General features: G+C 53.3%; 1 protein-coding gene across 14 annotated transcripts; it reads right to left on the bottom strand.

Moving 5' to 3' along the window:
- Positions 1–9315: 9315 nt before the first annotated feature.
- Positions 9316–15670, bottom strand: LOC147988400 (disease resistance protein RPM1-like). Of its 14 annotated transcripts, none has more exons than XR_015616767.1 (6): positions 15314–15670; positions 11929–15199; positions 11113–11596; positions 10768–11004; positions 10585–10643; positions 9317–9466 (listed from the first exon to the last, which is right to left on the bottom strand). XR_015616767.1 is itself a non-coding variant. In XM_087544128.1 (3 exons), exon 2 carries the CDS (start codon positions 14721–14723, stop codon positions 11946–11948), a length of 2778 nt encoding a protein of 925 aa, XP_087400254.1. In that variant the 5' UTR covers positions 14724–15199; positions 15314–15670; the 3' UTR covers positions 11094–11596; positions 11929–11945. The 14 variants fall into 14 exon arrangements, 1 of the variants encoding a protein (XP_087400254.1); XR_015616763.1 differs by lacking the exon at positions 9317–9466 and adding an exon at positions 9531–10202 and having other exon boundaries at positions 10585–10702; XR_015616765.1 differs by lacking the exon at positions 9317–9466 and adding an exon at positions 9532–10202.
- Between the last annotated feature and the right edge of the window lie 9070 nt (positions 15671–24740).

The raw sequence follows: 24740 nt of genomic DNA, 5'->3' as shown, positions 1-24740 counted from the left end.
CCCGTCCCGACTAATCCTGTAGCGTTTGACCACGGGATCTAACCCTTTGACTTTGCACGGACGGGCTTTGACCAGTGGACCTCCCCACCGGGTTGTGTTAGGTCAGCCCATAGGAACACTTTGGAGCAACATCCGGGGCAGACCCACAGCAAGATCCCCTCCGTGTAGACCCCACGCGTCCGTTTCCCCCCTCCAGGTGCCGGCGGCAGCGCCGTCCGTGAGGGGGGCACACCCCGGACATGAGTGCCGGGCGTTTGCAACCGCGACAACACTTCCAGACTTGTGAGAGGCCGCCGGCGCAAGATTTGGCGGCACGCTAGCCCCCGGAGGCCGTCGGCCACAGCCGTAGACGCGCGAAGGGCAATCCGCGTAGAGGGAATTTTTTGGATACTTCTCCATCACCAAAAATTATGAAAAAATACCATCGTTCCTATAGCACATGTGCCCACGTCGTGCAAAAAAAATCATGATTTTATCGCGCTCCGAGTATTTAGTAATATTGACGCCGCATCGTTACCGCAGAACGTCTACTACCGTGTCATCGCCGTCCGTGAGGGGGGCCATGCCCCGGAGACGCGTCCCGCCTCTTCGGACATGCCACCACACCACCCCGCATGTATGAGGGCCCGGTGCGATGCTCCGGTGGCATTGCTACCCCCAGTGCCCCCGTCCCGCCTAACCCTGTAGCGTTTGACCACGGGATCTACCCCTTTGACTTTGCACGGACGGGCTTTGACCAGTGGACCTCCCCACCGGGTTGTGTTAGGTCAGCCCATAGGAACACTTTGGAGCAACATCCGGGGCAGACCCACAGCAAGATCCCCTCCGTGTAGACCCCACGCGTCCGTTTCCCCCCTCCAGGTGCCGGCGGCAGCGCCGTCCGTCAGGGGGGCACAACCCGGACATGAGTGCCGGGCGTTTGCAACCGCGACAACACTTCCAGACTTGTGAGAGGCCGCCGGCGCAAGATTTGGCGGCATGCTATCCCCCGGAGGCCGCCGGCCACAGCAGTAGACGCGCGAAGGGCAATCCGCGTAGAGGGAATTTTTTGGATACTTCTCCATCACCAAAAATTATGAAAAAATACCATCGTTCCTATAGCACATGTGCCCACGTCGTGCAAAAAAATCATGATTTTATCGCGCTCCGAGTATTTAGTAATATTGACGCCGCATCGTTACCGCAGAACGTCTACTACCGTGTCATCACCGTCCGTGAGGGGGGGCCACGCCCCGGAGACGCGTCCCGCCTCTTCAGACATGCCACCACACCACCCCGCATGTATGAGGACCCGGTGCGACGCTCCGGTGGTATTGCTACCCCCGTAGTGCCCCCGTCCCGCCTAACCCTGTAGCATTTGACCACGGGATCAACCCCTTTAACTTTGCATGGACGGGCTTTGACCAGTGGACCTCCCCACCCGGTTGTGTTAGGTCAGCCCATAGGAACACTTTGGAGCAACATCCGGGGCAGACCCACAGCAAGATCCCCTCCGTGTAGACCCCACGCATCCGTTTCCCCCCTCCAGGTGCCGGCGGCAGCGCCGTCCGTGACGGGGGCACACCCCGGACACGCGTGCCGGGCGTTTGCAACCGCGACAACACTTCCAGACTTGTGAGAGGCCGCCGACGATATATTTGGCGGCATGCTAGCCCCCGGAGGCCGCCGGCCACAGCCGTAGACGCGCGAAGGGCAATCCGCGTAGAGGGAATTTTTCGGATACTTCTCCATCACCAAAAATTATGAAAAAATACCATCGTTCCTATAGCACATGTGCCCACGTCGTGCAAAAAAAATCATGATTTTATTGCGCTCCGAGTATTTAGTAATATTGACGCCGCATCGTTACCGCAGAACGTCTACTACCATGTCATCGCCGTCCGTGAGGGGGGCCACGCCCCGGAGACGCGTCCCGCCTCTTCGGACATGTCACCACACCACCCCGCATGTATGAGGGCCCGGTGCGATGCTCCGGTGACATTGCTCCCCCCCAGTGCCCCCGTCCCGCCTAACCCTGTAGCGTTTGACCACGGGATCTACCCCTTTGACTTTGCACGGACGGGCTTTGACCAGTGGACCTCCCCACCCAGTTGTGTTAGGTCAGCCCATAGGAATACTTTGGAGCAACATCCGAGGAAGACCCACAGCAAGATCCCCTCCGTGTAGACCCCACGCGTCCGTTTCCCCCCTCCAGGTGCCGGCGGCAGCGCCGTCCGTCAGGGGGGCACACCCCGGACACGCGTGCCGGGTGTTTGCAACCGCGACAACACTTCCAGACTTGTGAGAGGCCGCCGGCGCAAGATTTGGCGGCATGCTATCCCCCGGAGGCCGCCGGCCACAACCGTAGACGCGCGAAGGGCAATCCGCGTAGAGGGAATTTTTCGGATACTTCTCCATCACCAAAAATTATGAAAAAATACCATCGTTCCTATAGCACATGTGCCCACATCGTGCAAAAAAATCATTATTTTGTCGCGCTCCGAGTATTTAGTAATATTGACGCCGCATCGTTACCGCAGAACGTCTACTACCGTGTCATCGCCGTCCGTGAGGGGGGCCACGCCCTGGAGACGCGTGCCGCCTCTTCGGACATGCCACCACACCACCCCGCATGTATGAGGGCCCGGTGCGACGCTCCGGTGGCATTGCTACCCCCCCGTGCCCCCGTCCCGCCTAACCCTGTAGCGTTTGACGGGATCTACCCGTTTGACTTTGCACGGACGGGCTTTGACCAGTGGACCTCCCCACCCGATTGTGTTAGGTCAGCCCATAAGAACACTTTGGAGCAACATCCGGGGCAGACCCACAGCAAGATCCCCTCCGTGTAGACCCCACGCGTCCGTTTCCCCCCTCCAGGTGCCGGCGGCAGCGCCGTCCGTGAGGGGGGCACACCCCGGACACGTGTGCCGGGCGTTTGCAACCGCGACAACACTTCCAGACTTGTGAGAGGCCGCCGGCGCAAGATTTGGCGGCATGCTAGCCCCGGGAGGCCGCCGGCCACAGCCGTAGACGCGCGAAGGGCAATCCGCGTAGAGGGAATTTTTCGGATACTTCTCCATCACCAAAAATTATGAAAAAATACAATCATTCCTATAGCACATGTGCCCACGTCGTGCAAAAAAAATCATGATTTTATCGCGCTCCGAGTATTTAGTAATATTGACGCCGCATCGTTACCGCAGAACGTCTACTACCGTGTCATCGCCGTCCGTGAGGGGGGCCACGCCCCGGGACGCGTCCCGCCTCTTCGGACATGCCACCACACCACCCCGCATGTATGAGGGCCCGGTGCGATGCTCCGGTGGCATTGCTACCCCCAGTGCCCCCGTCCCGCCTAACCCTGTAGCGTTTGACCACGGGATCTACCCCTTTGACTTTGCACGGACGGGCTTTGACCAGTGGACCTCCCCACCCAGTTGTGTTAGGTCAGCCCATAGGAATACTTTGGAGCAACATCCGAGGAAGACCCACAGCAAGATCCCCTCCGTGTAGACCCCACGCGTCCGTTTCCCCCCTCCAGGTGCCGGCGGCAGCGCCGTCCGTCAGGGGGGCACACCCCGGACACGCGTGCCGGGTGTTTGCAACCGCGACAACACTTCCAGACTTGTGAGAGGCCGCCGGCGCAAGATTTGGCGGCATGCTAGCCCCGGGAGGCCGCCGGCCACAGCCGTAGACGCGCGAAGGGCAATCCGCGTAGAGGGAATTTTTCGGATACTTCTCCATCACCAAAAATTATGAAAAAATACCATCGTTCCTATAGCACATGTGCCCACATCATGCAAAAAAATCATGATTTTGTCGCGCTCCGAGTATTTAGTAATATTGACGCCGCATCGTTACCGCAGAACGTCTACTACCGTGTCATCGCCGTCCGTGAGGGGGGCCACGCCCTGGAGACGCGTGCCGCCTCCTCGGACATGCCACCACACCACCCCGCATGTATGAGGGCCCGATGCGACGCTCCGGTGGCATTGCTACCCCCCCCCCCCCCCGTGCCCCCGTCCCGCCTAACCCTGTAGCGTTTGACCACGGGATCTACCCCTTTGACTTTGCACGGACGGGCTTTGACCAGTGGACCTCCCCACCCGGTTGTGTTAGGTCAGCCCATAGGAACACTTTGGAGCAACATCCGAGGCAGACCCACAGCAAGATCCCCTCCGTGTAGACCCCACGCGTCCGTTTCCCCCCTCCAGGTGCCGGCGGCAGCGCCGTCCGTGAGGGGGGCACACCCCGGACACGCGTGCCGGGCGTTTGCAACCGCGACAACACTTCCAGACTTGTGAGAGGCCGCCGGCGCAAGATTTGGCGGCATGCTAGCCCCCGGAGGCCGCCGGCCACAGCCGTAGACGCGCGAAGGGCAATCCGCGTAGAGGGAATTTTTCGAAGACTTCTTCATCACCAAAAATTATGAAAAAAATAACATCGTTCCTATAGCACATGTGCCCGCGTCGAGCAAAAAACTTATTATTTTATCGCGCTCCGAGTATTTAGTAATATTGACGCCACATCGTGACCGCAGAACGTCTACTACCATGTCACCACCGTCTGTGAGGGGGGGCCACGCCCCGAAGACACGTCCCGCCTCTTCGGACATGCCACCGCACCACCCCGCATGTATGAGGGCCCGGTGCGATGCTCCGGTGGCATTGCTACCCCCCTAGTGCCCCCGTCCCGACTAATCTTGTAGCGTTTGACCACGGGATCTAACCCTTTGACTTTGCACGGACGGGCTTTGACCAGTGGACCTCCCCACCGGGTTGTGTTAGGTCAGCCCATAAGAACACTTTGGAGCAACATCCGGGGCAGACCCACAGCAAGATCCCCTCCGTGTAGACCCCACGCGTCTGTTTCCCGCCTCCAGGTGCCGGCGGCAGCGCCGTCCGTGAGGGGGGCACACCCCGGACACGCGTGCCGGGCGTTTGCAACCGCGACAACACTTCCAGACTTGTGAGAGGCCGCCGGCGCAAGATTTGGCGGCATGCTAGCCCCCGGAGGGCGCTGGCCACAGCCGTAGACGCACGAAGGGCAATCCGCGTAGAGGGAATTTTTCGGATACTTCTCCATCACCAAAAATTATGAAAAAATACCATCGTTCCTATAGCACATGTGCCCACGTCGTGCAAAAAAAATCATGATTTTATCGCGCTCCGAGTATTTAGTAATATTGACGCTGCATCGTTACCGCAGAACGTCTACTACCGTGTCATCGCCGTCCGTGAGGGGGGCCACGCCCCGGAGACGCGTGCCGCCTCTTCGGACATTCCACCACACCACCCCGCATATATGAGGGCCCGGTGCGACGCTCCGGTGGCATTGCTACCCCCAGTGCCCCCGTCCCGCCTAACCCTGTAGCGTTTGACCACGGGATCTACCCGTTTGACTTTGCACGGACGGGCTTTGACCAGTGGACCTCCCAACCCGGTTGTGTTAGGTCAGCCCATAAGAACACTTTGGATCAACATCCGGGGCAGACCCACAGCAAGATCCCCTCCGTGTAGACCCCACGCGTCCGTTTCCCCCCTCCAGGTGCCGGCGGCAGCGCCGTCCGTGAGGGGGGCACACCCCGGACACGCGTGCCGGGCGTTTGCAACCGCGACAACACTTCCAGACTTGTGAGAGGCCGCCGGCGCAAGATTTGGCGGCATGCTAGCCCCCGGAGGCCGCCGGCCACAGCCGTAGACGCGCGAAAGGCAATCCGCGTAGAGGGAATTTTTCGGATACTTCTCCATCACCAAAGATTATGAAAAAATACCATCGTTCCTATAGCACATGTGCCCACGTCGTGCAAAAAAATCATGATTTTATCGCTCTCCGAGTATTTAGTAATATTGACGCCGCATCGTTACCGCAGAACGTCTACTACCGTGTCATCGCCGTCCGTGAGGGGGGCCACGCCCCGGAGACGCGTGCCGCCTCTTCGGACATTCCACCACACCACCCCGCATGTATGAGGGCCCGGTGCGACGCTCCGGTGGCATTGCTACCCCCAGTGCCCCCGTCCCGCCTAACCTTGTAGTGTTTGACCACGGGATCTAGCCCTTTGACTTTGCACGGACGGGCTTTGACCAGTGGACCTCCCCACCCGGTTGTGTTAGTTCAGCCCATAGGAACACTTTGGAGCAACATCCGGGCCAGACCCACAGAAAGATCCCCTCCGTGTAGACCCCATGCGTCCGTTTCCCCCCTCCAGGTGCCGGCGGCGGCGCCGTCCGTGAGGGGGGGCACACACCGCACACGCGTGCCGGGAGTTTGCAAACGCCACAACACTTCCAGACTTGTGAGAGGCCGCCTACGCAAGATTTGACGGCATGCTAGTCCCCGGAGGCCGCCGGCCACAGCCGTAGATGCGCAAAGGGCAATCCGCGTAGAGGGAATTTTTCGAAGACTTCTCCATCACCAAAAATTATGAAAAAATAACATCGTTCCTATAGCACATGTGCCCGCGTCATGCAAAAAAACTTATGATTTTATCGCGCTTCGAGTATTTAGTAATATTGATGCCACATCGTGACCGCAGAACGTCTACTACCGTGTCATCACCGTCTGTGAGGGGGGGCCACGCCCCGGAGACGCGTCCCGCCTCTTCGGACATGCCACCACACCGCCCCGCATGTATGAGGGCCCGGTGCGACGCTCTGGTGGCATTGCTACCGCCCTAGTGCCCCCGTCCCGACTAATCCTGTAGCGTTTGACCACGGGATCTAACCCTTTGACTTTGCACGGACGGGCTTTGACCAGTGGACCTCCCCACCGGGTTGTGTTAGGTCAGCCCATAGGAACACTTTGGAGCAACATCCGGGGCAGACCCACAGCAAGATCCCCTCCGTGTAGACCCCACGCGTCCGTTTCCCCCCTCCAGGTGCCGGCGGCAGTGCCGTCCGTGAGGGGGGCACACCCCGGACACGCGTGCCGGGCGTTTGCAACCGCGACAACACTTCCAGACTTGTGAGAGGCCGCCGGCGCAAGATTTGGTCGGCGGATGCACGTTGCAAAGTGTTGTCGCGGCATGCTATCCCCCGGAGGCCGCCGGCCACAGCCGTAGACGCGCGAAGGGCAATCCGCGTAGAGGGAATTTTTCGGATACTTCTCCATCACCAAAAATTATGAAAAAATACCATCGTTCCTATAGCACATGTGCCCACATCGTGCAAAAAAATCATGATTTTGTCGCGCTCCGAGTATTTAGTAATATTGACGCCGCATCGTTACCGCAGAACGTCTACTACCGTGTCATCGTCGTCCGTGAGGGGGGCCACGCCCTGGAGACGCGTGCCGCCTCTTCGGACATGCCACCACACCACCCCGCATGTATGAGGGCCCGGTGCGACGCTCCGGTGGCATTGCTACCCCCCCGTGCCCCCGTCCCGCCTAACCCTGTAGCGTTTGACGGGATCTACCCGTTTGACTTTGCACAGACGGGCTTTCACCAGTGGACCTCCCCACCTGGTTGTGTTAGCTCAGCCCATAAGAACACTTTGGAGCAACATCCGGGGCAGACCCACAGCAAGATCCCCTCCGTGTAGACCCCACGCGTCCGTTTCCCCCCTCCAGGTGCCGGCGGCAGCGCCGTCCGTGAGGGGGGCACACCCCGGACACGTGTGCCGGGCGTTTGCAACCGCGACAACACTGGCGGCGGTTTGCAACGTTCATCCGCCGACCAAATCTTGCGCCGGCGGCCTCTCACAAGTCTGGAAGTGTTGTCGCGGTTGCAAACGCCCGGCACGCGTGTCCGGGGTGTGCCCCCCTCACGGACGGCGCTGCCGCCGGCACCTTGAGGGGGGAAACGGACGCGTGGGGTCTACACGGAGGGGATCTTGCTGTGGGTCTGCCCCGGATGTTGCTCCAAAGTGTTCCTATGGGCTGACCTAACACAACTGGGTGGGGAGGTCCACTGGTCAAAGCCCGTCCGTGCAAAGTCAAAGGGTTAGATCCCGTGGTCAAACGCTACAGGATTAGTCGGGACGGGGGCACTAGGGCGGTAGCAATGCCACCGGAGCGTCGCACCGGGCCCTCATACATGCGGGGCGGTGTGGTGGCATGTCCGAAGAGGCGGGACGCGTCTCCGGGGCGTGGCCCCCCCTCACAGACGGTGATGACACGGTAGTAGACGTTCTGCGGTCACGATGTGGCATCAATATTACTAAATACTCGGAGCGCGATAAAATCATAAGTTTTTTTGCATGACGCGGGCACATGTGCTATAGGAACGATGTTATTTTTTCATAATTTTTGGTGATGGAGAAGTCTTCGAAAAATTCCCTCTACGCGGATTGCCCTTCGCGCGTCTACGGCTGTGGCCGGCGGCCTCCGGGGACTAGCATGCCGCCAAATCTTGCGTAGGCGGCCTCTCACAAGTCTGGAAGTGTTGTGGCGTTTGCAAACTCCCGGCACGCGTGTGCGGTGTGTGCCCCCCCTCACGGACGGCGCCGCCGCCGGCACCTGGAGGGGGGAAACGGACGCATGGGGTCTACACGGAGGGGATCTTTCTGTGGGTCTGGCCCGGATGTTGCTCCAAAGTGTTCCTATGGGCTGAACTAACACAACCGGGTGGGGAGGTCCACTAGTCAAAGCCCGTCCGTGCAAAGTCAAAGGGCTAGATCCCGTGGTCAAACGCTACAAGGTTAGGCGGGACGGGGGCACTGGGGGGGTAGCAATGCCACCGGAGCGTCGCACCGGGCCCTCATACATGCGGGGTGGTGTGGTGGTATGTCCGAAGAGGCGGCACGCGTCTCCGGGGCGTGGCCCCCCTCACGGACGACGATGACACGGTAGTAGACGTTCTGCGGTAACGATGCGGCGTCAATATTACTAAATACTCGGAGAGCGATAAAATCATGATTTTTTTGCACGACGTGGGCACATGTGCTATAGGAACGATGGTATTTTTTCATAATCTTTGGTGATGGAGAAGTATCCGAAAAATTCCCTCTACGCGGATTGCCCTTCGTGCGTCTACGGCTGTGGCCGGCGGCCTCCGGGGGCTAGCATGCCGCCAAATCTTGCGCCGGCGGCCTCTCACAAGTCTGGAAGTGTTGTCGCGGTTGCAAACGCCCGGCACGCGTGTCCGGGGTGTGCCCCCCTCACGGACGGCGCTGCCGCCGGCACCTGGAGGGGGGAAACGGACGCGTGGGGTCTACACGGAGGGGATCTTGCTGTGGGTCTGCCCCGGATGTTGCTCCAAAGTGTTCTTATGGGCTGACCTAACACAACCGGGTTGGGAGGTCCACTGGTCAAAGCCCGTCCGTGCAAAGTCAAACGGGTAGATCCCATAGTCAAACGCTACAGGGTTAGGCACGACGTGGGCACATCGACCGTGAAGCTTCGTATGTCGTCGTCCGTGTCGTACGTGGTCTGGAGCTTCGTAAGTCTCATGGGCCAGAATTTAAGTTTCTGTTATGGGCCGCTACCAAAATAGTTGCTCCATGTGATAAAATTTTGTACTCCTTTTTTAATCAATAGTCCCACCCTGCTCTTTTAAATCATATCTTAGCAACTTAAATACGTTCTCAAATTGCATGAATCAAACAAGCCAAAGCAGGAAAAAAGACGAGACCTGCAGCATGCATCATCAATCGAAAAATATCTCTGAGGAGGAAGGCTCACACATACATACATACATGCAGTCATGCAGAGACAGAGTCTTCTAGACCAGCTAACTCGGCGGCATGTTGACCTATGAAATGTCCGAGTCCATCACGAGGACGTCCACATATATGTGCATGTCTGTTCTCTGAACTATCTTTTGTTTTCTAAGGTTTAATTTGACTCACCTAAAAAAGGTTTAATTTTACTATATATATGTCCGGGAAAAACTCAGTGGAAAAACTAAAAAGACAACAAACATCATACATAGATGGATAAGGGCATCTCCAAAACGGACCCGCGTTCCTCCCGTATAAGCCCGGACCGTGGTGTCCGGACCAGTTTTGCCATCCAACGGGGACCGTCTACGGAGCATCTCCAAAATCTCTCTCCCGTTGCAACGCACGGGCATATGTGCTAGTACTATATCAAACTATGGAACATTGAATTCCAGAATTTTGCAAATAGCGTTACAAACCTGATGGGGATGAGCACCTTACGGAGATGGCTCAAGGCGAAGGGGTATAAGGAGAAAGATGAGATCAGGATGAGAATCTTTAGGCGTAGGGGCCATCACCATATGAGCCGCCACAGGGAGGGGGGAGGAGGAGCTGGAGAGGCTTAAAAGCAAAGAAAAAAGACTAATCCATTAGAGATGAATAAAAACTGACGGCGGTAATTCATCACATACTTCACTACACTGTGATTCTTCTGATGTTAATATGTAGGAGTCCAGCAGTGAAGTAACTAAACTTTATAGACCAGCGAACTTCAGTCAGAGAGAGAAGAAAGTAACTAAACTAATTTATTTTCTAATAAAACTGGTTAGTAGGTAATGGTGCCAACTACAGAGTTGGTACTTCGATGACAATTTCTTTTCTAATAAAACTGAAACAATGTCAGGATGTGCACCTTTGGTTCAAACGCAATGTTGGATGACTGGGACTGAACCTTTTTCTCCACAAATGCATTTGAGAAACCGGGCAGGGAAGGTGGACTCACCGTGGGAGCTGGTAGGGTTGAAGATGCTTAAGTGGTATCTTCTTGATAAATCGATGTCACTGCATATCAATATCAAGGCCAAGGCTTCAATGACACTGTATTTTGCTTCAGGATGACACTGCACTCATGTCAATAATAAGAGATTAAAATGCAACGCCTAATCAACTGATTGACAGTACTAACCCAATCGACAGTCCTGAACTAGTGAAATGCATCACTTGATTGGTCTTGAATCAATCGATCGTTATGAAGGAAGTTCGATCAGTCACAGATTCTTCATGAGCGGCAGAAACTGAAAACGCAACGCCTCTACTGAACTTCAATCAGTGACACATCATGCTGAATGAAGGTAATGAGCCACTTGGTCCATCATCAGGTTTAACTGTCAAGGGGTGGCCAACACTGCACTCTGAAAACATACTGACATTCAAACAACAGAGTGAACTTCACTCGTCGTGCCTGCCTCCACGGCAAAAATATTTATTTAGGATAGATAACACTCAGAGAGCAAGAACACTAATTGCTTACCATTAACTCAATTCAGTTACAACCTCAGAAGCCCCAAGAATACTCGAATATTCAGACTCCTGAGCCAGTAAATAAAATTGAATCCTCAAATTCAACTCACTCATGCTCTGGGGATGTGATCCACCACAACACTAACAAAGTTGAATACGGTCTGTATAATTTACAGCAACATCATTTCCAGATGTAGGTAGGCAACAGAAACCACCACTAACTGATGAGCTGAAGAACATCCCACTGACATCGTTGCAGAGCAAGAACACATGGTTATTGTTCTTCCTTGCAGCTCAGAAATCTTTGCGACCATCTGTCTTGTGTCATCTTTGATATAGAGTAAGTACAGTAAGAAAGAATGGCCAAGAATGCAACACCTCATGGCCTGCCCAGCTTGAATTCTTCTTGTCCCATCAGAGCCTTAATATGGGAGGACAGTCTGGCAGACCAATATAGGAGGGAGCAAAGTGTGCTTGACATTGCAGCACAGAATCTGAGAATTATCACAAATTATGTCAGCCAGTCGGTCAGTCAGAGTGGACGGATCTTTTTAAACGGAAGAGCATGCACAAGTATGTAAGCATGCATCCATTTTCTTTGTCAGACTTTAAACGAAAGAGCACGCTCAGTCCTACCAACTTAGTTGCATAATTCTAGTCTAGGTGAAAAAGATACACATGAACATGGAGAAGCGAATCACATTAAGTAGCTTTAGGAGGCAAATTCAGTAACAATTCACATCAGTCATTACTAGCTACCAATTGCTAATTTGATTCTGCCAACATATAATATGTATGCACGAAAAATGGAACAGCGAACCGTGACCTTGGGAATGGTGACGATCACCTAATCCTTTCCTCAAATCCTCTATGGCTCAGTGCAACTGTAACATTCCTTACGTGACTAATCTTCATTACATCTTCGCTGCATTCATCTGAATCTCTCTTCTGCCGGAGCTTCTTTACCAGTTCTTCTGACGTGTCTTTCAGAATTAATTTCTCAAGGGCTGCAAGGTGTTCGATGCCATCAGGGAGAAACTTTAGCTCAGGACAGTCTGTGAACCATAGCTCAGCGAGGGTTTTTATCGCACCATCTTCTATTCCAACTTGGTTGAGTTGTGCCGCGCCCCATATGTGTAGAAACCGAAGTTTTGGAAATGACCCTGCGCAAAATTCCAACCTCTTCCCTTCAAAAGCCTTCATTACCTCAAGAAAGCGTAGACCACGTAACATGCGCAGACAGGAAAAGGTTTGCTCATCAATATTGGAGAATGCCAGGTGCAATCGAGTGAGGCTATTAAGGTGTGACCAAGAAGAGAAAAGCTGAGGTATTGATCTTTTTTCTATCTGCCCTGCTAAACCAAGCGAAGAAAGGGTTGGAGGTAAATATAGACCTTCAAACTGCAGCAGCTCATTCTCAGTTGCAGCAACAATTTCAAGATGAACAAGATGGCTCATTTTGGTGATAGTGTTACTCAAGCAAGCAGAGTTTTCACTTCTCACGTTGCAGACACCGAATGTTCTTAGCTCTGTCAGAGCTGCAACTTCAAGCAGAAACTCTGGAGTGGCTTGGACAGACTGAAGAGCCCGCAGTCCTACCAACTGTTGTATGCCATTAGGCACCTTGACACCACCTAGATTTCCAATTTCAAATTCCTCAGATGCAACAACAGACCACGCATACAGGTATCTCAACTTCTTAAGTTTTACAACACTGTTTGGTAAATACGTCAACTTAGATTTGGAAGCATCCAAGACTTCGAGGCTTTGCAACCTCTCTACTGCCACAGGCAGGCTTTCCATCTTAGTATCTCTAAGACCCAAATAACGCAGATTAAACAAATTGAATACTTCATTGGGCAGCATTTTGATACAGGTACCTTGAAGATCTAACATCGTCAGCAGTTTCGAAGATGTTAGGATAGGCTTCAGCAAACCGACCTCGATATACCTCTCAAATACATGGAGTTCACGGAGATGTGTTGTGCCAGATCGGCTCAGTTGTTCAAGATTTCCCCCATGGACTGATACACGACGTGCACCCTCTACAGAGAATGCTCCAGTAGCAGAGCCATTATAAACTTTACCGAAGCATTCCTCCTTGGCTTTGTTGAGGGCAAGAAGGCGTATGACATCATGCATCATGCAGTATTTCAGTCGTCCGGCATAATTCCTTTGTACTACCTGTAAAAGGCTTCGGTTCACAAGCTCAGCCAAGTATCCCTCGGCCACTTCCTCCAATGTTTTGCTCTCATCTTTTTCCCTGATAAACCCCGCAGCGATCCAGAGTCTCATTGTCTTCCTCCTCTTTAATACATAATCTTCTGGAGACAATGCACAGTGTAGGAAACAATTCTTCAAATCATACGGAAGGTCCTCCAAGCTGACTTTTAGGATCATATGAGCATCGGGGATCACATCTTTCGCCAATTGTGAATCCAAACCCCTGTACACATCCTCCCATTCCGCAGAAGTTGGGGGTTTCAAGGAGAGTAGGCGGCCAATGCAAGCAATAGCAATAGGCAAGCCTTGACACTTTGTTATGAACTTACGAGCCAATTCCTGCAGCTCCACCGGGCACTCTTTGTCATCAGTATTCCAAAAGGCTCCATTGCAAAATAACAGCCAGGAGTGATGTTCTTGTAGCGGTTCCAAGTGAATTGCAGACTCCCTAGTTGCCAACAGTGACACTTCATGCTTTCTTGATGTGATAACAAATCGGCCGGTACAGTTAGACGTTGGGAAGACATTCCTTATCTCCGACCACACGCGCGCAGCCCAAACATCATCCAAGACCATGATGAACTTTTTACCTCGAAGGTAGTTGTGGATGGACTCTGCTAGGTCTCTCATCTCAATGCCGGCGACGTCGACTGTGATGCTGAACTGGGCGGCAATTTTCTTCAGCAGATCCTTGATACGGTAACTCTCCGACACAGTTACCCACGCTGCCGCGTCGAAATCCACTTTCACGGTGTTGTACACATGAGCAACCAGAGTGGTTTTACCAACACCAGGCATCCCCCACACCGTGGTGACTTTGCTGTTGCTCTGCTCCAGACCATCACCAACGCCACCTCCCATCAGCCACCGCATCAACCTCTCCTTATTCTCCTCGATGCCCACAAGGTCCTCATCCCTGGTGAAGTGCAAAGCTTGACCAGATCCTGCAGCAGAAGCAGATCCAACGGTGACGACGTAATGCTTCTTCCTCCTCTTGGCATCTTTCAGCTTGGCTTCAATTTCTTGGAGCTTGGCCGCCAGGCGGCGCCAGGTCTTGATATGCTTGAGCCTCTTCTTCATCTTGCCAGCGAACCGTCCGTGCTTGCACTCCTCCAGCTTGTAGGTGAACTCGTCAACGACATCCTCGATCTGGAAGGCGAAGCCCCTGACCTCGCCGACGAAGATGGCGGTGGTCCGGTCGGTGTCCTTGAACCGCTCCGCCTCCTGCAGGTAGGCCTGCATGCTCTCCAGCTCTGCCTTGGAGTCACGGATCTTGCCGAAGAGGCCCCTGAGGGCGGCGGCTTCCTTGCCGAGCAGTTCCCCGCCAAAGATAGCTGTCTCTTTCGCCAATGCCGCACCGAGGGAGACCACCAGCTGCCCGACAAGAGCCTCCGCCATGGTAGTTGATGTTTAATTTGCCAAATGATGGTTGCTTGCTGAGAGCAAGTCCAACCAAGTCACCAAATCTCACTCACTGGGTACTCATTCGAGCACCAGCATCCACAGACCGCCCCCTTTTATTTCTTTGTGCAGTCAAACCCATTTAGCAGATGTCACACACCTACATTTTTTATCAAATTGATTCCATATAGACATCAAACCTCTGTCTGTCTGTCTCTCCCCCCAAACACAAAATAGGCCGATGCCTCAATCATTTGGCTGTGATGAAGAAAGAAGCTGCAGAATCAGTAGAAACAAACAAGAGCATCAGGGACGATAGCATGAGCATCAAAACAAGTAGAGCAGCAGCACCGCCACCAATTTCTCCTCCTTCTCCTCTCATCAGCGGCATCAGTAGCAGACAAATCTGAAATCAAACCTCTCTCCACATGGATCGATGGCCCATTTGGCTGTGATGTGATGTGATGGAGAACCTGTAAAACCAGTACAAATAAGAGCATCAGGGACAAGAGCTACCGGCATTGAAACAAGCAGCGGCAGCAGCGGGCAAATCTGAAACCACCCCTCACACAGCACAAGCGCATCACCTAACACGAGCGGGCCGCCTTCCCTCGTCTCTCTCGGCCGCCGGGCTTGCAACCTCCCACTCTCCCAGATCGGGGCAGGCAGAGCAAGGCGGCGGCGGCGGCGCGGGTGAGGATGTTAACAGCTGCTACTGGCCCCCCGCTCCTACTCTCGCTCCCCGTCCGCATCCACGCCAGGGTGGGTGGGGGCGCAGATCCGGGACGACGCGGCGGGGAGGCCCGGGCGCCCACCGGACCGGCGTTGACGCAGAGCAGGACGGCGCGGCGGCCCGAGCGAGGAAGAAGGGAAGGGGAGAAGAGAACCAACCAGTCCGGACGACGCGCCAGATTAGATTAGCCTGCTCTTCCCCCATTATGCTTCTGCAGCGTCGAGGGTATTTTTCTGTTTCGCCCCTACAAAATTGTGGTTTCATTTGTCCATACAAAATTGTAACCCTCAATCCAGAAATACTTGTCATTGAAATGGATGTATCTACATGTATTTTTGTTTTAGATATATCCACTTTCATCCATTTTAATAACAAATATTTCTGGACGGAGTCAGAGAGGCTGAATCAAAGATTTTAATTATTTCTTTGAAGAAAACAGATTTATTATTTCTATCATCAAGAACATCTTGTTTCAAAGAGAGGAGGACGGGTTATTCACTTTTAGTTTGAATTTTAAAAACACTTAATTTGATGAGTCATCTTTTCTTTGACTTCCCTAGAGCCTTCGGTGTCACAGTCGACAGATAAGTCTTTTTTCGAGAACCAACAAAGGACAACTCCAACGACATGCATCAAATAACCCACAAATGCTTGGCCCGTGTGGTTCCGACACTTTTTGTCATTCAACGTCGTGCATTATATGTCCACGGATCGGCCTGGACGTCCAGTACCCCACGAAACGAAAATAAAATGGTACGAGGTTTGCAGGCATCCCCCACGTAGGTGCTCGACTGAGCGGTCCCATCCAAAATTCTTGTCGCGTTTTCTGCTCCAAAAGCCTCATCGCACATTCACTTCAGCATAGAGCGGAGGCGGCCAGACGGCCACCTACATTCATGTCGGGCGGACCGATGTGACCGGACGGCTGACAGGAGCAACTTCAATGCGAACGCGTTGACAGAGAAGGCGGCCGATGTGCCTGCATTGAAGCGACGCCGGTTTGCCTATCCCAGTTATTTAAGTAGGTCGATCACGCCGACAAATCCTATCACATCTCCTCCACACATCGCCGCCATGCTTCTCCTCTCCTCTCTACCACACACTGCCGCGATAGCCAAGTTGGCGCTGGCAACAGATCTGTATGGGAGCTTCGTATCATGGCACCGCCGCCCATAGTCCCAGGCCCATCAGGGTCCATCGTCCCTACGATCAACACGGTGGTGCTGTTGTCCTCGTCGAGGTCGCGCGAACAAACAACACATACGTGCGGCAGCTCGAGTGGTCGCTCTTCAACGGCGGTCCGACGTTGCCCAGCTGCAGCGTCCAAATCAAAGTCGCGTCAAGAAGGAGCCGATGTCCCCACCGTGCCACCGCATCAAGGAGGAGCTGATGTCACCCCTTTGCACCATTTACGGCACGGCAAGGAGGTGGTGCCGCCATCCCTGCTTATGAGGTCATCATCCGGTACCTCACTTAGTTTAGATTAGCTTTAGTAATTTCCTTCTGTTTGGTTGAACTTTGTTAAATTTCAACATTTTAGTTATAGATACATTGAAATTTAACAAATATCACCTTGTTTCACTAGAGTTGTATCGACCCATGGAAGCTTGCAGATGGTCCAAGATCGGACACTAGCCAATTCACAACTCTCCAAGAGCACCTACCTCTTCTTCGGGAGCTATTCTTCGTCGCACTACGAATAGTTATTAAAACTACAAGAACATCCTTTCTAAATATGTCAACATTTTAGATGTATGAACACTTTTTAAAAATAGCCGATTTTTTGAAAAGGCATGAACCCTTTTAAAATTGGACTAAAATTTTAATATACATGAACATTTCTAATGCATTATTTAAAAAGTTGAAAATTATTTAATAGTTAACATTTTTCTATGGGTGGAAATATTTTATTTAGTACATGAATATTTTAACTTATTTTTATTGTTGGTTTGATTACATATATATTTTTAAACAAATCTTGAAAACAGGGAGAAAAATACGTACCTGTGTGAATGGGCGGAGGCCTATCAGCGAGGCAGTTACAAGGGCTGGGGGTGACGAGGACATGGCGGCCAACGTCGGCAGCTGGTGGAGGGAAACGGCGGCTCGACCGGTGTTTGCCAACAGATCGTCGGGGTGGATGACCGCTGCGGTGACGAGGGCAGACGGCAGGACGAGGTGTTTCTTTCCTCGACTATTTGACACCACTAATAAATATGCACGTGCAATGCAAGTCTCATTACAATTCAAAAGTCAAACCGTGTATTTGGATGCACTTGTAGAACTTCACACCGGATGCATCTAACCAATATCCAAGAATCATACCTGGAGCAATCGTTATGCATAAAAATATTATACGAAAAGTTGGTTAATGTGTTTTGATATACTTGCATGAGAAAAATATATAATCATTTGTTAGTGTAGTACCGCAAGATACAAAAATGACTTAAAACATGTGTCATCCAAGCTGACCACATGCATGACTCACGGTTGACAAAATATATGAAACCCCGATCGTTTTTGACACCGTCAATCTTATGTATCCATAATTACCAGATCTAATGGCTAAGAATTACACAAAAAAACATTGCATTGTTATTAACTACAAGCTCCCCATCACAATGTCTCAGACTAATGAAAACGTCCCCTCGGGTCCGCAGCCATACCCTCTCACGTCACATTTTCTTTACTTGTAGAGTCTGCCTAATTTAAAATGTATAGTTAGAAAGTGGAATGTCAAAGTTTATTTTACACTGTTTTTCCTATCAACAATATAGCAGTTGTATGGAACACTACCAGAATTTAGGCAGATGCCGACGGCCCCCGTCAGCATATATGGGCATACCCCGACGGCCCTACTAAAGCCGTCGGCGTAGAAAGGCCGTCGGCGTATAACCATCTATGCCGATGGGGGCCGTCGGCATAGATAAGCCATCGGCGATTCTCCGAATGTACCGACGGGGGCCGTCGGCATAGAGCAGGCTGTCGGCATATCAAGTGGGCCCGTCTACCCGGGCGGCGACGGCAGTTTGACGGCGTCAGGCTACGCCGACGGGCTAACGGTGGCCGTCGGCATAGCTATGCCGACGGCTTAGCCGTCAGCAAAGCTACGCCGACGTCATCGATCCGCCGCGCCGCCACGTCATCGATCCGCCGCGCCGCCACGTCATCGATCCGCGTCGTTCGCCGGTCCCGTGGGGTGGCATTTCTATGCCGACGGCTAGGCCGTTGGCATAGGCATAGATTTCTAATAATATTTGTATATTTTTTGTATTTTCTCTTATTATTTTTATTTTTTTTCCAATACTAATTTCATTAACTTAAATGTACAGAAAACATATATCGATTGCCCCCCACACGGGCCTTCTTCCGTCGTGTCACGGAGAGGTTAGACGGGGGACGGGTACCTGTGGGGGGTAGCAATGCCGCCAGGTGTTGCGGTGGGCCCTCCTACGGTTGTGGAAACGTGGTGGCAGGCGCAGGCACGCGGCTCCGGGGTGTGCCCCCTCCCCCCTCACGGGCGTCGATGCCGCCGTGCCCCGGGGGGGGGGGGGGTGAAACGGCCACGTCGGGCCGACGCAGAGGGAATCTTGGGGTGGGTTGTGCCGGGACTGTGTTGGGGGTGTACCTATGGCTGGGCTATGACAACAAGGTGAAAAGGTCCACCGGTCAAACTACGTCCAGCGAAAGTCAAAGGGATAGACCCGGCGGTCGTCTGTGTCAGGGTTAGACGGGACGGGGTACCTGGGGGATAGCAATGCCGCCAGGTGTTGCGGTGGCCCTCCTACGGTTATATAAGCCCGTCCGGCGAAAGTCAAAGGGCTAGATCTACTGGTCAACTGGGATTCGGGATGGCCTTCGGGGTGTAGCTATGCCACCGAAACATCGCATGGGTCGCGATGCATGTGTGAAAGTGTTCTGGCATGCGTAAACACCCGTCTTGGGGCTCCGTGGTGTGGCCCCCCTCCACGGAAGGCAGAGCAGCCGTTAGTTAGAGGGGGGGATGGTGCGGGTGCGGTGGAACCGGAGGGAATCTAGTGTTGGGTTGGGTCCAGACCGTGTTCGGGGATGTTGCTATGGGCTGACCTATCGCAACCAGGTGGAAGAGTCCACCGGTTAAAGCCCGTCCGACGAAAGTCAAAGGGCTAGATCTACTGGTCAACTGGGATTCGGGGTGGCCTTCGGGGTCTAGCTATGCCACCGAAACATCGCACGGGCCCCGATGCATGTGTGAAAGTGTTCTGGCATGTGTAGACGCCCGTCTTGGGGCTCTGTGGTATGGCCCCCCTCCACGGAAGGCAGAGCAGGCGTCACTTAGAGGGGGGATGGTGCGGGTGCGGTGGAACCAGAGGGAATCTAGTGTTGGGTTGGGTCCAGACCGTGTTCGGGGATGTTCCTACGGGCTGACTTATCGCAACCAGTGGAAGAGTCCACCGGTCAAAGCCCGTCCGGCGAAAGTCAAAGGGCTAGATCTACTGGTCAACTCGGATTCGGGGTGGCCTTCGGGGTGTAGCTATGCCACCGAAACATCGCACGGGTCCCGATGCATGTGTGGAAGTGTTCTGGCATGCGTAGACGCCCGTCTTGGGGCTCCGTGGTGTGGCCCCCCTCCACGGAAGGCAGAGCAGCCGTCACTTAGAGGGGGGGATGGTGCGGGTGCGGTGGAACTGGAGGGAATCTAGTGTTGGGTTGGGTCCAGACCGTGTTCGGGGATGTTGCTATGGGCTAACCTATCGCAACCAGGTGGAAGAGTCCACCGGTCAAAGCCCGTCCAGTGAAAGTCAAAGGGCTAGATCTACTGGTCAACGGGGATTCGGGGTGGCCTTCGGGGTGTTGCTATGCCACCGAAACATCGCACGGGTCTCGATGCATGTGTGAAAGTGTTCTGGCATGCGTAGACGCCCATCTTGGGGCTCCATGGTGTGGCCCCCCTCCATAGAAGGTAGAGCAGCCGTCACTTAGAGGGGGGATGCGCGAAAGAGTATTGAGGGTCACGGCAAAAACTGGACGCACGTCGTGTACAAACTGGACAAACTCTTTCCGAGTATCAGGGTTTCGGAGTCCGAAGTGGGTACTAATGTGCATCCCACCAATCAGGAAGAATCACACGGATCGTGTGTTTCTTTCTAGCTCTTGCGAGTCGTTGGATCAAGGGTGTGTTTCTTCCTAGCTCATGTGAGTCGTTGGATCGAAACTACCACAATCACTTTGTGAGCCAGACGACCCTATATATAGCCCACCTCTCACCTTCCCTGCATAAGTCTTTCAGTTCATCGACTACATACATCTACCAGTTCATCGACTGCATACATCTACCAGTTCATCGACTGACTACAAATCATTCGGATTCGCCATCATACGACCAACCGTGCATTTGATATGCATATATATGCATCACGAGCCACGGTTGGGCTGTATGATGGCGATACCGATTGGTTTGTTCTAGATCCGACATAAAAGGTTCGATACAACTTCTTTTTTGTGAAATAAGAGCTATCTCTCCTCCTACCTATTTTAGTTACACAACTACCTATTTGTGCCATGTCCGGAGCGTCGCACCGGGCCCTCATACATGCGGGGTGGTGTGGTGGCATGTCCGAAGAGGCGGGACGCGTCTCCGGGGCGTGGCCCCCCTCACGGACGGCGATGACACGGTAGTAGACGTTCTGCGGTAACGATGCGGCGTCAATATTACTAAATACTCGGAGCGCGATAAAATCATGATTTTTTATAGCACGGTAGTAGACATGATTTTTTTTGCATGACGTGGGCACATGTGCTATAAAAAATCATGATTTTATCGCGCTCCGAGTATTTAGTAATATTGACGCCGCATCGTTACCGCAGAACGTCTACTACCGTGTCATCGCCGTCCGTGAGGGGGGCCACGCCCCGGAGACGCGTCCCGCCTCTTCGGACATGCCACCACACTACCCCGCATGTATGAGGGCCCGGTGCGACGCTCCGGACATGGCACAAATAGGTAGTTGTGTAACTAAAATAGGTAGGAGGAGAGATAGCTCTTATTTCACAAAAAAGAAGTTGTATCGAACCTTTTATGTCGGATCTAGAACAAACCAATCGGTATCGCCATCATACAGCCCAACCGTGGCTCGTGATGCATATATATGCATATCAAATGCACGGTTGGTCGTATGATGGCGAATCCGAATGATTTGTAGTCAGTCGATGAATTGGTAGATGTATGCAGTCGATGAACTGGTAGATGTATGTAGTCGATGAACTGAAAGACTTATGCAGGGAAGGTGAGAGGTGGGCTATATATAGGGTCGTCTGGCTCACAAAGTGATTGTGGTAGTTTCGATCCAACGACTCACATGAGCTAGGAAGAAACACACCCTTGATCCAACGACTCGCAAGAGCTAGAAAGAAACACACGATCCGTGTGATTCTTCCTGATTGGTGGGATGCACATTAGTACCCACTCCGGACTCCGAAACCCTGATACTCGGAAAGAGTTTGTCCAGTTTGTACACGAAGTGCGTCCAGTTTTTGCCGTGACCCTCAATACTCTTTCGCGCATCCCCCCTCTAAGTGACGGCTGCTCTACCTTCTATGGAGGGGGGCCACACCATGGAGCCCCAAGATGGGCGTCTACGCATGCCAGAACACTTTCACACATGCATCGAGACCCGTGCGATGTTTCGGTGGCATAGCAACACCCCGAAGGCCACCCCGAATCCCCGTTGACCAGTAGATCTAGCCCTTTGACTTTCGCTGGACGGGCTTTGACCGGTGGACTCTTCCACCTGGTTGCGATAGGTCAGCCCATAGCAACATCCCCGAACACGGTCTGGACCCAACCCAACACTAGATTCCCTCCAGTTCCACCGCACCCGCACCATCCCCCCCTCTAAGTGACGGCTGCTCTGCCTTCCGTGGAGGGGGGCCACACCACGGAGCCCCAAGACGGGCGTCTACGCATGCCAGAACACTTCCACACATGCATCGGGACCCGTGCGATGTTTCGGTGGCATAGCTACACCCCGAAGGCCACCCCGAATCCGAGTTGACCAGTAGATCTAGCACTTTGACTTTCGCCGGACGGGCTTTGACCGGTGGACTCTTCCACTGGTTGCGATAAGTCAGCCCGTAGGAACATCCCCGAACACGGTCTGGACCCAACCCAACACTAGATTCCCTCTGGTTCCACCGCACCCGCACCATCCCCCCTCTAAGTGACGGCTGCTCTGCCTTCCGTGGAGGGGGGCCATACCACGGAGCCCCAAGACGGGCGTCTACACATGCCAGAACACTTTCACACATGCATCGGGACCCGTGCGATGTTTCGGTGGCATAGCTAGACCCCGAAGGCCACCCCGAATCCTAGTTGACCAGTAGATCTAGCCCTTTGACTTTCGTCGGACGGGCTTTAACCGGTGGACTCTTCCACCTGGTTGCGATAGGTCAGCCCATAGCAACATCCCCGAACACGGTCTGGACCCAACCCAACACTAGATTCCCTCCGGTTCCACCGCACCCGCACCATCCCCCCCTCTAACTAACGGCTGCTCTGCCTTCCGTGGAGGGGGGCCACACCACGGAGCCCCAAGACGGGTGTCTACGCATGCCAGAACACTTTCACACATGCATCGCGACCCATGCGATGTTTCGGTGGCATAGCTACACCCCGAAGGCCATCCCGAATCCCAGTTGACCAGTAGATCTAGCCCTTTGACTTTCGCCGGACGGGCTTATATAACTGTAGGAGGGCCACCGCAACACCTGGCGGCATTGCTATCCCCCAGGTACCCCGTCCCGTCTAACCCTGACACAGACGACCGCCGGGTCTATCCCTTTGACTTTCGCTGGACGTAGTTTGACCGATGGACCTTTTCACCTTGTTGTCATAGCCCAGCCATAGGTACACCCCCCAACACAGTCCCGGCACAACCCACCCCAAGATTCCCTCTGCGTCGGCCCGACGTGGCCGTTTCACCCCCCCGGGGCACGGCGGCATCGACGCCCGTGAGGGGGGAGGGGGCACACCCCGGAGCCGCGTGCCTGCGCCTGCCACCACGTTTCCACAACCGTAGGAGGGCCCACCGCAACACCTGGCGGCATTGCTACCCCCCACAGGTACCCGTCCCGTCCCGTCTAACCTCTCCGTGACACGACGGAAGAAGGCCCGTGTGGGGGGCAATCGATATATGTTTTCTGTACATTTAAGTTAATGAAATTAGTATTGGGAAAAAAATAAAAAATAATAAGAGAAAATACAAAAAATATACAAATATTATTAGAAATCTATGCCTATGCCAACGGCCTAGCCGTCGGCATAGAAATGCCACCCCACGGGACCGGCGAACGACGCGGATCGATGACGTGGCGGCGCGGCGGATCGATGACGTCGGCGTAGCTTTGCTGACGGCTAAGCCGTCGGCATAGCTATGCCGACGGCCACCGTTAGCCCGTCGGCGTAGCCTGACGCCGTCAAACTGCCGTCGCCGCCCGGGTAGACGGGCCCACTTGATATGCCGACAGCCTGCTCTATGCCGACGGCCCCCGTCGGTACATTCGGAGAATCGCCGATGGCTTATCTATGCCGACGGCCCCCATCGGCATAGATGGTTATACGCCGACGGCCTTTCTACGCCGACGGCTTTAGTAGGGCCGTCGGGGTATGCCCATATATGCCGACGGGGGCCGTCGGCATCTGCCTAAATTCTTGTAGTGTTCCATACAACTTCTATATTGTTGATAGGAAAAACAGTGTAAAATAAACTTTGACATTCCACTTTCTAACTATACATTTTAAATTAGGCAGACTCTACAAGTAAAGAAAATGTGACGTGAGAGGGTATGGCTGCAGAGCCGAGGGGACGTTTTCATTAGTCTGAGACATTGTGATGGGGAGCTTGTAGTTAATAACAATGCAATGTTTTTTTGTGTAATTCTTAGCCATTAGATCTGGTAATTATGGATACATAAGATTGACGGTGTCAAAAACGATCGGGGTTTCATATATTTTGTCAACCGTGAGTCATGCATGTGGTCAGCTTGGATGACACATGTTTTAAGTCATTTTTGTATCTTGCGGTACTACACTAACAAATGATTATATATTTTTCTCATGCAAGTATATCAAAACACATTAACCAACTTTTCGTATAATATTTTTATGCATAACGATTGCTCCAGGTATGATTCTTGGATATTGGTTAGATGCATCCGGTGTGAAGTTCTACAAGTGCATCCAAATACACGGTTTGACTTTTGAATTGTAATGAGACTTGCATTGCACGTGCATATTTATTAGT

Source organism: Triticum urartu, chromosome 1A (assembly GCF_056163025.1).
Source record: "Triticum urartu cultivar PI428250 chromosome 1A, HENAU_Tu73, whole genome shotgun sequence".
In the NCBI taxonomy this organism is placed as follows: domain Eukaryota; kingdom Viridiplantae; phylum Streptophyta; class Magnoliopsida; order Poales; family Poaceae; genus Triticum; species Triticum urartu.
The sequence above is the reverse complement of the archived record's forward strand: the minus strand, read 5'-3'. Positions and strand labels throughout refer to the sequence as shown.